Source organism: Stegodyphus dumicola, chromosome 10 (genome assembly GCF_044657685.1).
Source record: "Stegodyphus dumicola isolate Sdum_Otavi_A_Nest chromosome 10, ASM4465768v1".
Classification (NCBI taxonomy): domain Eukaryota; kingdom Metazoa; phylum Arthropoda; class Arachnida; order Araneae; family Eresidae; genus Stegodyphus; species Stegodyphus dumicola.
The window spans coordinates 143776401-143793012 of NC_140777.1; the positions used below are offsets into that span (position 1 = coordinate 143776401).

The 16612-nt window shown below is 34.0% G+C and overlaps 1 protein-coding gene across 2 annotated transcripts in view; it reads right to left on the reverse strand.

Annotated features, from left to right (window-relative positions):
* Window positions 1-667: 667 nt before the first annotated feature.
* Window positions 668-16612, reverse strand: part of LOC118190756 (sodium/calcium exchanger 3-like) — a 134344-nt gene continuing 118399 nt past the window's right edge. For both annotated transcript variants that reach the window (XM_035361528.2, XM_085825632.1), the window contains exons 9-12: window positions 11041-11379; window positions 9434-9612; window positions 5420-5749; window positions 668-3272 (exon numbers count right to left, since the gene is read on the reverse strand). In XM_035361528.2, coding sequence (XP_035217419.1) covers window positions 3036-3272; window positions 5420-5749; window positions 9434-9612; window positions 11041-11379 — 1085 coding nt within the window. In that variant the 3' untranslated portion in view covers window positions 668-3035. The remainder of the gene's footprint in view (window positions 3273-5419; window positions 5750-9433; window positions 9613-11040; window positions 11380-16612) is intronic.

Consider the following 16612-nt stretch of genomic DNA (forward strand, 5'->3'; position numbering starts at 1 on the left):
AGATGGTTCTCACAAAAACCCATCAAGATGCCTATTGACATGGAGAAAAACTGTGTTATTAATGACCACAATAGCACATGTTTGTAATTCAAAAGGAAAGAGAATTATAGTTCGTGCTATGAGAAGAGCAGCATATCCATGGATGCCAACTCTCACTTTCAAATGTCGCTAGATACACCTGCAAAAGTAGCTAAAAAGTCATTAAATTCAGAAGAAATTTCGCTAAAAGTAGTAGATAAAATTTTAAAAAAAAGTTGAATCCATATTCCATAATAGGTTTTGTTACTCATCATTTTTAAATTGAATCTTCATAAAAATCTAAATAATGTCCATTTTCTGCAGACCATCAAAAAATTTGATGGACCACCGGTTGGCGACTGCTGATCTAGTTAATATGAATACAATCAAATATCTGTAGAATGTTTGGTAAATCAAAATCCATATAATCATTATAATGAGTTCTTACAGCTGTAATCTTTTTCATTCCACATATCAAACTAAATTCAAAAAAAAAAATTATGGAAAGTATTAGTACTAAAACTAAAGGAATATATATATATATATATATACACAATAGTTTTTCATTCCAAGTAGTTTTAATGATCATTGCATTTCTAATAGTAACTGTTTAGTTAATTCTTCTCAAGTATTAAAAAAAAGAGCACAATTATTAGTGGATAAACACATTTATTTAAATTTTATTGTAAAAATTTTCATGATGAGCTCATTAGTAGTAGACACTGATTGACTCTGTTATGAAAGATAATCTATTATTACTTTGTACATAAATCATATCAAGCACAAACCACTCCTAAATAATTAATGATCAAAAGTATTTAAATAAAATATAATATTTAAACAGATTCTTTATACATAAAAGAGGATAGCATGTGTAATATATAAAAGCATGTGTTATATATAAAATATCACATTCATTTAAAAAGGTGTCTTATCAATTGACAATAAAAAATAGTTTAACATTAATATGTACATACACTACAAATACATTAGACATAACAATTGTTAAGTACAAACTCTCAAACAGTCCTTGACATATAATTTTCTCCACATTGGTTGTATTAAATACATGATAAACTTTTGTTTATAGTGCAAGTTTATACTGGCCATGTTTATTACACTTTTTGTTTTAAATTGCTGTTTAATACATTTTTGAAAGCAGTTCTCTTTACTATGTTTTATACATAAATTTCCTTTAGTGTAAGAATTCAGAAAAAACGTACAACCAATGCAAAAAAAATTAAACGTCTTTTACCACTCATTGGGCTTCTTTTGGTATGTTACAGGAAAGTGACATACTATAAAATTTAAGAAAGAATTTTAAACAGACAAATTTTATGATTTAATAATTCCACCTTTCATGGTCACATTACTTAGATATTTACATGTTTGAGATTTTTGAGTGACATGATTACAGTACAAAGTCTTTAATCCGGACTCGTCGGGACTTCGGCGATTCCGGATTAGGGGTTTTTCCGGATTATAGATCATCAATTTAAATCTGGTAAGATGTCATGCAGAAATTATAAAATTAAAAATATGAAACCGTAATTTATGAAATAAAGAGCAATTATGATATGAGGGTATCAAAATTTACAAAAAAAAGCTTAATATTTATTTGTTTATTTTATTAAACATTTCTTTCAATGTAAGTTGTTTAAGTTGCTTCATTTTTTGTGCTAATACTTTATCTTTAATTCTATAAACAGACATAATTTCTTGTTCAGTTACAAAGTTCCACTGTTCAAGTCCTGTAATTGCTGTGACGAGAATACCGACTGACTTGTCAATCGAATTTTTTTCATTTTCAATAACCTCTCTGTCACTTTGGGAAGTGGTATGTCATATACTTTTGACTTTCCAATGTCATACTCCTCGCATAATTTTGAGACGGATATGCCTTGATACATTTTTGCAGCAATTCCACTTTTTGTTTGATGGACATCGAAACATGCTTTCGCTTTGTAAAATCCTTTGGCAGCTCCAGAATCGGAAACTCTTTTTGACATAATCGAAAGTTCAAGCTTACTTTTTATAAAATTGCTCTAACAGTCTGCAAAAAATAATAAGCTGGATTAGAAGGTTAAGGAACAGCGCAATCTGCAACATTAACTGAAATAGATAATTAGATAATTTTAGCCTAGCTTATACCGTCCGTTATAAATTAAACGCGCATGCGTAAACGTATTATGTGCGTGCGTAAATGCATTATGCATTTATGCATGCACAGAAAGTTTATAGCTTTGAGGTCCGGATTATGGATGTCCGGATTAAAGACTTTGTACTGTACTAGAATTAGTATTTGAATAAAATATTACATAGAATGATTTTTGTAAACTAATCATCATTCAAAGTATATAAATTCTAAACCTCAGTATTATCTAGCAATAAATTAAAATGAATTAATCATGATGTTTGATATTGTACTTTTCTGTGGCTCATATTTTATCTGCTGAATCAATGCTTAGTCTGAGGTCAAAACAAAAAATAGAAAATTCAGTTTTATTTTTTAGATATTGTTTGAAAAAATAATCGGTTAAATGCATTGTCAAATTAATACATAATAAACTATAATTAAAAATACATTGTAGATAAAGATAAAAATAAGTAAATAATAAAATGTACTTTCTATTCCCTTAGTTCATACGTAAATTTAAGTTTCAACTTTAAGGGGTCAGAAATTATTTTATTTTATGAATTTATTTATTACTTAAGTTGCTGCTCCATTTAGTAATTTTTTAGTGAAAATACTAATAATTTAAAACTTTGTGAATGTACATATGCTTCATTAAATTTCCCAAGCATATTAAGTTGCATACTTTTTGATTTAACATTAACTTCATATCAGGATATGTCAGACATATACATATATTACTTTCTTCACAATTTATATGTATATAGTAGTTTATAATATAAAATTATACAAAATAAAGACCGGATTTATATTTACAAATATTAAAAACATTATTCCATTGTCCTTTACATGTTTGAAAGTGAGCTTAAATCCATACAATTTTTCATACATGGATATATCCATAAGCTTCAAATGATGATAATAGAACATATAGGAACCACAGAGCTATCATAGTGATTCCACAAGCTAAAGCAAATTTCCGTGGCCCACCTAATTCAGCTTTGCCGAAAGCAGCAGTGTATCTTCTTACCACTATGAGGGCTATGGAGGCTAATGCCAAAGCTGTGTAGATGCCAACACTGAAACCCAAAGTTCCAGCTACAACAACAAATTTCTGTCCCTGAAGAAAGAAAATTGGAATAATAAATTAAAATTTTAAGATTCTTTGCTGTAAACAAAAATTTGATATTGAATACATTATATAGTTACATAAATTAATCATTATGTCATTCGTTTGTCTTTGGAAGTATTGTAAATGTGGATTGTAAAAATATAAAGGTTGTGTGGAAAAATTGCTCAAACTAGTTGGAAGAAAACTGCAAATTTAACTGAGTTCTTAAATACAATGAAAAATGCCCAATGGTTACTAATTGTACCTTTCCATTAAAGTCATACTATGAATCTTTGGCTTATGTTTTTTCTAACGCCATTGGTTGGATGATACGGAATGATTGGAAAAGCCACAAGGAAACATTCTCTAATTTCATGGTAAAAATCTAGTGTATAAAAGAACACAGCCTCTGTTACTTTTCTTTTTGTGAATAAGCTTTGATCCATTACCATAATTTTGTAATGTCTATCAAATTTAACATTAGAACGAGACAGCAAGAAATTGCCACATACCTCTGTTACATAGTTATTCTAATCAACTCTTGTGCTGTGATTTATATGAAGCAAGCTTTGATCCGAAAATCTCAATAGATGTTAACTTCTAACATAATAAGTAAATGAATCGTATTGCAAATAACATGTATGCAAATAACAAAAGTAAATGCGCGATCCAACAAATCACACATTTACTTTGTTTTTGCATTTTCTTTTTCTTCCTGGAATGCTGCACATCCATTTCACCTTCGAGTTACATTTTAATTTCATGAGTGGTTATTCAAACACAAACTTTCTTTGTGAAGAACCCTTTTTTCTTGAAGAAACAGGAGAGCTTATCCCAAATCTTAAAATGTGTTGTAGTTAAAAAATATACATATATGTAAAGTCTAATTAAATGAGGATGTTATTGCAGGAGCGCTGATGCAAAGAGAATTATCACCGGGAAAGAATCCAAGCCAAACTAGTGACACTTGGCGCAAAGGGAAATAACCAAAAACAAAAAATGGTGTCTTATGGCTTAAACGGGAAAGTACCATTGATTGAAATATGCATATGTGTAAGTTATTTTTTTAAGTAAAGTGTGTTTGAAATATAACGCATACATAATAATGAATATGACAGGCTTCCGGCAATCTCTGCGCAGAATCGGATGCCACCTTAATCCACGGCATCCGTCTGCATACAACGTAATTGAGGTTCGAATGCTAAGAAAATGACCACCTTGCGGATTGTGAAATACAGTCAGTTACTCAGTTCTTGAACATGAACATGAAAGTTTTGGAAGTTTCGTGAAGAAACATGAAAGTTCCAGATATTCATTACCACATGTGTGAAGTGTACGACGACATGCAGTGAGTCACAATAAAGGGTGAAAATGGATGAGGGTTGAAGGAAAGTCAAGACACCAATAGAAAAGTGAAAACGGCAATAAATAACTGGCTATCAAAGGTGGTAACAAAATTCTATGAGGGCATTTATTGTTCGCTGCGATAAGAATATTTGAATAGTAGGCATATTTTATTGTTTGCTTTTATCAAATTAATAGGTTCCTATGAATGTTATAATAATATTTTATGGTTATACTTGAGCTTCAGAAAACTGCAGTTTTAAATTTCTTGCTTTCTGTAAATCATCATCTTACCTACTTGATGTGTTGCCTGTATTTTGCTTATATACCTATATAATCCGCTCAAATTACATTTTTATTACAAATTTAACAAATGTGTCATAGCTTTTTTTTCCTTTTAATTCCTCTTTTTTGTGAAAATCTAGTGAATTATATTGAATGACTTTTCTCTTAAAAACAGCCTTCCTTATAACTGCATTATAATGCTGATCATGAAAATTTAATATCATTACTTCATTGTGATTAAAACTATAATTTATTACTTTTCTATTCAGATGTATGCAAAATTTTAAATTCACAATTATTCTTTTTAAAATATTTATAAGGTGTTTTCTCCCTCCTTTCTGCATGCCTTCGTGGTGTAACTAGAGCACACTCGGGGCGTATTCGAGAGGGGTCCAGGTTCAAGTCTTGGTGACGGCATAGCACATTTTTACGTCTCCTGCTTGCAAAATAACCTAATAATTCTACACATTCACATGTTACAATAAATGTTTTTTAATAACTCAAATATTTATTTAAACATTACTAACTTTAGATGCCCAGTAGATGCTCGCCATCAACCATGGCAATCCCAGTCCAAGGAAAACATTGACAGAGTTACTTCCGGTGACGTTTCCAATTGCGTTATCGGCATATTTTTCCTGCTTTGCAGCAGCCATGGAAGCGAAAAGGTCGGGCAATGAGGTTCCGAGTGCTACAAATGTAATAGCTGTCACAGCATCCTTTAGACCAACCAGGCAACCGAAGATACTTGCCATGTCACCGATGATGGCTGTCAGTATCCCGATGAGTAACAGGGATACGAAGAACGTCATCCAACCACCACAAATGCTTGTTGGAGGTACTGCTGCAAAAATTGCCTAAAGAAAATATGCAAGTTATAAGTATTTAAATGAGATTAATCATTAAATATGAGTATACATTCACAAGGATAGAGTGCAAAATAATGCATACTACAATAAATCCACTTTGAGATGTCCATATATGGTTTCAGATGATTTTGTTTTTCGGTGGAAGTAGTCAGCTTGCTGAGATAATTGTTAATAACGATATTTATTAACGTTCTTAGAAATGGTCACTTTTAGTGGTAGTTGCCAGAAGAAAGCTTCACTATATTTTCCTCTAAACGTATAGACAAAACATACCACACTAAAACTAGATGTTTTTAACAATTTATATAAGATTTTATTTACTTCACCCATGCTGTTTACCACATGGTCAAAAGTTTGGCATCGATTTTTAACCTATTCGACATAACATCGATCGGGATAGGAGACTCCAATCCAGGCGCCCGTTGCAACAAACGTTTCGTTCAAGGATGATAAGCTATGGAGATCAAATTTTGTACACACAGTTTTGTGGATGACAGTGCAATGTGCTGAAGCGATTTTTTTTTTTTTTTTTTTTTTTTTTTTTTTTTTCAAAATTTGATTTCGATTTTTTTTAAATTTAATGTTTAAGTTAATTTTCCCACATATCTTGGCTTAACAAAAAATATCAGAAATTTGCTGTTTGCACCATCGCATAGAACGGAAAAAATCTTTTAAATGAAATTGGTATCAAATTTTAACTTAATTTCTGATTTTTTCGCGAATTTTCTAAAATTGCTTTGTTTTTCCCACTGTATAACGTGTATGATTTTAAAATTTCAACATCTAAAAATGTATTGGTTACAAAATATTGAAATTTTCGCAGATTATAAAACAAATTCTTCGCCATCTTTTAAAACAGTAATAATAAAAATATATTAATTGAACAATTTTCAGCATTTACAAAAAAAAAAAAAAAAAAAAAAAAAGAATATGCTACGCCTTTACTTTTCTTGCTTCCTATTAATCCCAAAAAACAACAAGCATGACTAACGTTTAAAATTATTTTCAATAAAAGCTACCAAGTTGTTTTTAATTTTTTTTCATTTCATAAATAAATTTAAATACATTTTTCTTACTATTTTGATTTTCTTGATTTTATCATAGTACGTGATATTATACAGTCCAGTCATCGAAGATTCAGAAAGGATGTTTTCTCACCGGTTCTATATCTTTTTTGTGATGCTGAATCCGAATTTTATATTTGCCACCTCGCCAGTAGTCAGCTTCCGAATGAAAATCGAAATAAACGTCAAAATTTTATCCCCTTTTTTCAGTTTTTCGCTTATAACTCGAAAACTAAGCATTTTTTTAAGATGACTAGTATGCACAAAATTACAATTGTGCATTGGTGCCCTAATATCAATGTTATATGCTTGAAACTATTTATTTTATGAATTCCTGGTATGATCACATTAATGAATTAATGAACGTCAGTGAGGTACGTGGTCAGCGGACCCACTAGTTTATGAGGAATCATGCTACTACTCTCGTTGCCACATCTGCAAATGGTAAATGAAACTTAGACTAGAGGGTTTGCCGACCACCTACCTGACGTTCGTTAATTCCCATTAATGGTAACCTACGCATACCAGGCATTTATAAAATAATTAATTTCAGTCATGTGTTAAAATAATTAGCTCAGACGGAAAACTGAAAAAATGCCAAAATGTTGAGGTTTTTTTTCGAGTTTCAATCTGAAGCCATCTTGTTGCGAGGTTGGAAATCTAAAATTTGGATTCAGCACCACAAAAAACATAGAACCGATGAAAAAGAACTTCCATACCTTTTTCTTTGGCAAACCGTTCGTTGACTGGACCAATATTATTTTTCGCCATTTAAAATTCCAACATCTAAAAATGCATCTCTTATAAAGATTTGAAATTTTCTAAGTTTACAAAATAAACTCTTCGGCCTTTTTTAAACTAAGAGTGATAAAAAAATGTCAGTTAGACCACTTCCTAGATTTCTTTTGAAACTAACCACGTTTTTATTAGCTTTTATATAACTAGCCTTTTTTCTTGGGGGGAAGGGGCATGCACACTCATTATAGAGTATCACATATACATTATGGTAGTTTTTTTTTCCCCTTAAAAAATTTGATTTATATTCTTTAATGTTGAAATGATTTTTTTTGGCACATATCTTCGTTTAATAAATAAGCTAAAACTAAGACACAATAACACGCCGAACAAATACTAATTCAGAAGTCAAACAACAAATGATCATTATATCCTATCTCGTTCATTTGTGCTTTTGCAGCTGAGGATGGTGGTTCAGTAAAACCATCGAAACTAGTCCTGTAAAAATTTGAAAATATAACGCTGACTTTTGTTGTTTGACTTCTGAATTAGTAAACTAAAACTCTCAGAATTTCATTGTTTGCATCATCTGATAGAGCGAAAAAAAATAACCTTTTAAATAAAGTTTATATGAGATTTTAGCGTAATTTCTGCCGTTTTGGGGCCAAATTGTTGTGTTTTGTTCCACCATTTGACCAACAGAATTGTTGGAAATAAAAGAGTGCTTATTCATTGTTTCAATGATTTTTAAATGTAATAATGTGAATGACGAAATGTCATAGACTAAAAAGAGGAGACTAAAAATATATATTTTTTTTTAAATATTGAAAAAAAGCTTTTACTTAAAATTGATGAAATCATTAATGGATGAAAAGGAGAAAAATAATTTTTCATATACTTTAATGGGAACAAGAAATTAAATAATTCTCTTTACAAGACTCATCTATAATTTTATATCAGGGGCGCCTAAATGATGAAATCGAATTGCATTGAAGAAAGTGATATTATATTTAAAAATTTATCGTGAAACTAAAGGAAAAACGCCTTAAATTTTACGATAAATTTATATATTATTGCCTGAAGTTAAAGGCGTCCCACACTTTATTATTTGTGACATAAATTGTAGATGAATTTTTTTCAAAGATAATTGTTTAATTTCTTATCTCAAACAAGCTATGTGACAAACTACTTTTTTTCGAAGTTCTTTAATAATTTTATCAGTTTTAAATAAAAGCTTATTTAATAAAAACTTTTTTGTATAATTTTATTCTACAAAATAACCAAAGTGCTCAAGCTATGAAAATAGTTTGGCACCAGTTTCCGTCGAACTTATTCAAAAATGTCCATTTTCTGACCGCACAGCATTCGGGCGATTGACTAATTAATATTGAAGCGACTTGAATCACTAATGTACTCTTCAACCATTTCTATCTGAATTATTATCTTGTTTCATTTAGTCTATAGAATGTAAATTATTAATTCAGTTGTAAACCTTAAGCACGACATTTTTCGCTTCTTCTACCAAACGGGTCAATGTCATCCATTGATTTTTATCATTCAGATGTTTACCTGCAGTTGCTCGTTTCGGTGGAATGTTAGAAACATTAATAATACACTCGGCAGTAATTTCGAATATTTTTAATTTAAATTAAAATTTATTGATTAAATACTGAATTTTAAAGAGAACTGATGCATCAGAGGAATGATTTATGTTTCTATAAAAAGGACCTATTGTTTTATATTGAGAGTGATTTATATTTTATCTTATATAATTTATTTATTATTTCTTTCCTATTACAGTTCTCTAGCCATCTCTTTTTGTATTAAAAAATGTATGTCTGTAAAATATGAAGTAATGGCATCATCATCTTACCTTCCATCCAAATGTGAAGAAATGAAGTACATAGTCAACAGTTGTCGCATTTTCTATATCACCTCCATTGACCGTAAGTGCCGCCCTGTATTGCTCAGCCCATGTCTCGGACTGAAGTCTCACACTATCCACATTCACATTTGTCATTGCGGCCACACGACTTACGATAGAATTAAAGTCTGAAAAATTAGAAATGACAATTTAGATAATTAATTTCGCAAAAAGATCTTACAATTTATTTTCTGATTGCAAATCAATTCCTGCTTCGAACATTTATAACTTGTTACTACCCCAGTTTTAGTTTGAGGCGTTAATTTGAATGTAATATATATATATAAAGGTGGGATCTTCTCCATGGGCTGCAAATATACCTACTGAATCAAAGCCTACTGATTCCTATCCTCGTTACTGATTTTTTAATATGCCGTTATCTTATACTTCCACAATTATTTCTCTCAGTCCTGATGGCCCACGAAAAAATAGCCCCCTCTGGTGATGATATGGCAAGATGGACTGAAATATGGCCAAAAGCAGTGAATAGGAAGGCAAAATAATGCTGAACTAGAAGGCAAAATAAAGCTGGAATTTCGTGACACAGGTGGACAGTCAGCAGATACGGCCCCCTCCAAAGGATATGGGACCGGTCGGGAGTGTGAGGGGCTGGTCAGACCGAGCTGTCAATTTGCAAAAGGGTACCGACACATTTTTCAAACTGCCCATTGTTCATTAAGCTACAAGAGTGCGTCGATGTTAAGACACAAAATACCACGGAAACTTTATGATATTCAGCTTATATCACAAAAATTGTAACCTTTGTCAAGATGCTGGTATACCCGTGTAAAGGTTTTTATTTTAGCGAATAGTCAGCGACTTGCATAATAGTGCCGGCATCTTTATGAGAGGGCACTGTTTCGAAATCGCCGGGATGTTGGGGCATGAAAATTGCTTCCTTTTATGCTATGGAATAAAGATTTAGATCCAACAGTTACGAATGTGTGATGAGCTGACGACTACGGTTTTAGACAATGTGCTTCGTACGATTACTAACAGTTTTCGTTTCGTTTTATTTATTTATTTATTGGTTGGGGGGAGCCGCCATTACATCTTTTCCTTCCAGTGAAAGTTTTTTGCTGGATGAATCTTAGAATAATGATTAATATTTCATTCGCTTCTAAACCATTCATATGAGGTGACGAGGCGGGCGGGAAATTTTCTGGATTCTCGCTAGCACCATCCAACCCTGGCACCGCTATTAAAGGGGGGTTACTTTTCGTAACTGTTTACTTGACTGCACTTTCAAATTACTTGACAGTTCTAACTTCTGAAATTCGTAAATTAGAACATATGCATGCGATATTTTAGTTATTAGGAGAATCTGATGTCATCGAAACTGCATTTTAAAAATATGCAAAAATTTAGTCTTTTTTGGGCATTTGTTTCTAACGAGAATCTTATTCTGAAATCTATCCCGATTAAAAACTGCATTTTGTTGTTAATTAAATATTACATGAACTTATTTACGCTGACACTTAACAATATTTTGTAGCAATGAATAAATAGCATTATTTTATGGTTATTTTAACCATCTTTAACATAAAATCGCTCACCATCATCATTCGTTATGGTAACAGTTGATCTATTGACTTGTCCGATAATGGCCCCTCCTGAAGGATCGTAGAGTTCTACTTCGAAATGTTCATCTTTTTCGGCATTGAAATCGTCGATGATCTGAATCTCAATGTTCTTCTCGACCTCACCGTGAGCGAAAGTAATTTCGCCTTCTCCTCCGATGTAATCTTTGCCAGATACGGCTGTCCGGTCGATCGTCCTCCATTTTGTAGTCACAATTCCATCGGCTCCTGAAGTTCTCATCACAGGAATCAATGCAGTGCCAATGCTCTCTTGTACCAATATACCTCGGCGCTTGAACTGAAGAACACCAGGTTCTGTAAGAGAAGAATATACAGTTATGTGCAATGCATTGCACGAGTAATTTTGAAGAAAACAAAGTGTATGTGACGAGGACGATAAACCACTTATTATTAATTAAATAAAAGAGGCATAATGCAGTGCCTAGTTATAAAAGGAAATAGAATAGAAGCTCACGAACATTGTTAATCGAAATGAAAATATTTCTTTGATTATTCCTTGAAAATATTCATGTCAGATTTCTTTATTTCACATGATGTGACATTTCTTATTAAGTAAAGCCTCTCTCTGAAAAAATGAAATACACCCAAAAGCGATTTCTTCCTGTCCAGTTTCTAACCATCTGCCCAATTATATAATGACTTCAAAAAAGTTACTACATATTTATTTTTTTAAATACTAGCAGACAAAACATTTGCGAATTATATGTATTATTTGAAATGTATTCTATCATAATGTGAGTGAGAACTGTGAGATAAATTAGATCACATTTAAGAAGGATACAATTAATGATTCAGTAACTACTCCTTTTCATAAAAACAATTCTGTTATAAGAAGTGGAAATGTAATTCTTTTTGTTGTTTAGTATATATAATATACACGCCTTTTTTGGGGGGACGAAGCACTAAGAAGGACTTTTGCGATCGTGACGAAATTTGGTATGCAAAAATGCTTGATCGAACATGCAAATGATCAAAGTTTCAAGGCAAATGAACAGCAATTGCGATCATAGCGCGCATTTCTAGTACGCAGTTTGCAAAGTATAAAACCAGTAACAGAGGCGGAAAATTTATCTTTCTTTGTTGCTGCCATTGTAATTCCGTAAAGAAGCAACTAAAGATGCCATTACGACGATATCGAAGATCTTACAGACAACTAAACGACTTCGAACGTGGTCGCATTGTAGGGTTGCGTGAAGCTGGGTGGTCATACGGAGCAATAGGCCGCCACCTGCAGTTTACATACACTGATGCGCAAAGATGTTGGCAGCAATGGTTGATACAAGGAAATTCCCGGCGAAATGAAGGCTCTGGAAGGCCAAGGAGCACAAATGCGAGGCAAGATAGGATTATCCTTCGCCAGGCCCGAACTGCCCCAACGGTATCACTGCCGACTATTCAACGCACTACAGCCACGTCTATACCTCCCGTGGTAACGTCCACCATCTCACGGCGCTTGTCTGAGGCGAGGTTACGCTCACAGAGACCTTTAAGACGTTTGCCTATTACCCCGCAACATCGGCGGAGTCGTCTGGAGTGGTGTCGCAGCCGATCATCATGGCTGCCATCAGACTGGCACCGTATAGTGTTCAGCGATGAATACCGCTTCACTTTTGAACCACCGTGTTCGTGTCTGGAGAGGACGGGGCCAGCGGTCCCAATCAGCCTTTGTTTTACAAAGGCATACAGCCGTAACCCCTGGTGTGATGGTGTGGGGCGCTATTTCTTATGACAGCAGGTCATCTTTAGTCATCCTCCGTACATCTTTAACAGCTCAATGATATGTTAATACCTTCCTGTAGCCGGTTGCATTACCCTTCATGGCACGTCATCCTGGGGCCATTTTCCCACAAGATAATGCCAGGCGACATACCGCTTGCATATCTCTGGACTGTCTCCGTGCGGTTGATACTCCTCCTTGGCCAGCAAGGTCACCAGACCTTTCACCATTCGAGCATGTGTGGGGCATGGTAGGCCGCCAGATTCGGGCACCACAAAATATCGCAAATCTGGAGCGACAACTGATGAATGCCTGGCAGAATGTGTCGCAGGATGACATTAGGAACCTCTACCACTCCTTGCCTCGACGAATTCAAGCATGCATTCCGCCAGGGGCGGTTCGACCAACTACTAATTCGAACACTTAGTGGGTGATTGTGAACCGTGAACAGATACTATGACTTTGATTTTTTTAATCATTTTATTATCTGTATATGAGCTATACGCATATTCAGTGTCACCAAAAACAACCACTTCCTTCATGGTGCTTCTATTTTTTTGCAAAAAAGAGTATTTTAGTTTAGTAGCAGAATTTCACGTACTGGTGATCACATCGAAGTATATTTTATGGTCATCGACAAGTTAAGATGCTGTTGCCTAACAGAACAGTATAATAATCATTATTCCTGATGTTTGTTTATATTCTCAAAAATACTAGTTCCTTTCAAAAACAATCGTCTTCTAAAGATGACCGTCCAAAATGCTTTATTGAATATTGTTCGTAAATTGCTCAATATGTTCCCCTGATGAGCAAAGTATTGATAATTTGTGAAATAAACTAAATGCCTTACATCATGAACAATGAGAATGGCTCTCGGAACGGCAATTTGCTAAGCCGCGGGTATTATTTATGAAATAAAGCAAAGAAAGATTGATAGTGATTTGGTAGTATAACGTGAAAAATAGAAAGGCTTTAAGTTACAGACTTTTTAACTTCAGTATATTGTCCCAGGAGATTTTCTTTTATAATAATTAACGAACCACGGATACAAATTTAAGTTATAAATTATTAAGCTTTGAGTTCTGCGAAGTAAAGCTGCATTACTGGTATACACTGGTGTGCAAAAATTAAGGACAAAGTCGAAAAATTAGCATATCAGCTGAACGAAGAGGCACAGCGGACAGAAAGACCAATCAGGAGATTAAGTAAGGTGATGTACGGTAGCACATGTGCAGATATGCACGTAGACGTAATGGGGGAGGGTCTGAGTAGTATAAAGCATGTTGTCGGTGTAAGATCAGTATTTCTGGCAAAGAGATTGCACGCCGTACAGCAGTTAAAATCACACCGAGTTGCTGCCTCAGCAAGAAATGGCGAATAATCAATCTGTTAGACGACATCTGGATGCTTTTACCCGAGGTCGAATCATTGGGAAGTTGGAGGAAGGCCGCAGTGTGACAAGTGTGGCTGCAGAGTTCGGAATTGCTCACAGCATCGTTTCACGACTTTGGGGACAATTTCAAACTACAGAAACAGCTATCCGGGGGTTTAGTAGTGGTCGTCCACAAGGAACCACACTCGCAGATGACCGGTATATTGCCTTACAGGCCAGAAGAAACAGGCGGCAGACAGGGGGAAAAATCGCTAGACACACGACACAGGCGACTGGACGACCGATATCGCGTTTTACCGTGGCCAGAAGACTGCACGGTGGTGGTATGTTTGCACGACGCCCTATACGGTGTGTACCTCTAACGCCTGCCCATCGGAGAAGGCGTTCTCTGTGGTGCCGGGAAAACCGGAATTGGAGAGACAATGAATGGGGACGAGTACTCTTTACAGATGAGAGCAGATTCAGTCTGAGTAGCGATTCTCATCGCATACTCATCTGGAGAGAGCCGGGAAGCCGCAATCATCCGTCGAACATCATTGAAAGGGACAGGTATGGGGGTGGCGGTGTTCTCGTTTGGGGAGGCATCATGCTTGGTAGTCGTACAGACCTTCACATCTTCGACGCAGGTTCAGTCAACGGGACTCGTTATTGTAACGAGATTCTTCTTCCATATGTGCGTCTTTTTAGAGGCGCTATGGGTCCGCAGTTCCTTTTCATGGACGACAATGTACCATGTCATCGCACAGTAGCTGCCGAACAGCTCTTAGAGACTGAGGATATTGAACGTATGGATGAGCCGGCACGATCTTCGGATCTCAATCCAATCGAGCATGTATGGAATTTTCTAGGCAGACGCTTGGCAGCTCGTACCTTACCACCAGTAACGATTCCGGAGCTACGATTGGCGCTGCAAGACGAATGGGCAGCAATGCCTCAACAACTCATTGACACTCTCATTCTCAGCATGGGCAGACGCTGTGAAATCTGCCTAGCAGTCAGGGGAGATCATATCCCCTATTAAAGACCGGATGTTTCTTGCTGGACACCCATCACAGGGATGTTTCGGCCTTCAGTCGCATTGCGCTCCATGCTACTTTTTCAATAAAGCTTCTTTTTATCCCTCTGGTTTCTCTTTTAGTAAGTGTTGCTTACATTATTCATGTCCTTACGTATTGGGGATCTTACGGTATTAAATGTGTTGATTTGGAAAGCTTTTGTACAAAGTTATATTGAAAAAACCATCTCGTCCTTAATTTTTGCTCACCAGTGTAGAATTCATATCTCAAAATGCAAATATTTTGAATAGCTTGAGTTATCTAATGAAGTTTTACGATTAATAATAGCTAAAAGAACGAGAAGATAAAATTGGCATAATTTAATGGCTGCATTAAATGATATAATAACTGAAGCTCGTTGTTAGTGCATCATAAATATTCAAAAAATTAATTATATGTTTAAAATGTAGAAGAGAAATAGTCGCATTTTATATGGAACAATATTCTGCATCAGAAATAAAAATTAAATTACCGTTAAATGCACTCAGTAATCATTTAGAACTGAAAATAAATGTATTTAAATATGGACCAGGTCCCCTGTGGTGCTTGAAAGTTTTAAATTTTCATATTCTATAAACTGCCTTAAAATATTCTATTTTCTTTCAAATGGATTCTGTACTTTACAACACTGTTAGAAGTTATTTATAACACTATTTAAAGTTATAGGCTAAAAATATTACCCTTTTTTCTTTCCAAAATGTTATTTTAAAAGAAAATTTTATTGAAGAATTTTACAATCACCAATAAGACAAATTTCACTCGCCATCCATCTGCACCAACAATTATATATATATATACGTATATATACATAAATAATTTATTTACTAAAGAAATATTGATTATATTATCTCCTAATATTAATTTTAGTACAGGTATCTAAAAAGAGTGAACCTATAGGTAGGAAGTTTAATTCCGAAAATTGTTTTAAAGTAACTTGAATGTAAATTGTTAAAAATGTTTTATGGGGACTTGAAGTAAATCATGAAGAACGAAGAAATTAAATTAAAAGCAAGTAATTATTGCTATTCATCGGAAATTAGTTGACTTTTCAAGCGGAACAAACCAACTCCCGTTCAATGAACAATAATTAATAAATACGAAGGTGCTTCGTCTTTTACTCAAGTAATAATGGTGAGGCCAAACTGGTAAATTAAGTTAGGCCAAATAGTTCCGTGAAGTGAAGGTATTTAGAATCAAAGTAGAGTACCAAAGAACTCATTCTGAATTAAGCATTTTCGCTAATACAAATTTTGAGTGAAAAGGAATTTATGTTGTAAAATTGATAAAATACTTGAGTAATTGTCCCCCGACACCTCGCTTTTATGCATGTTAATTCAAACTATTTGTATAAAAATTAAACAT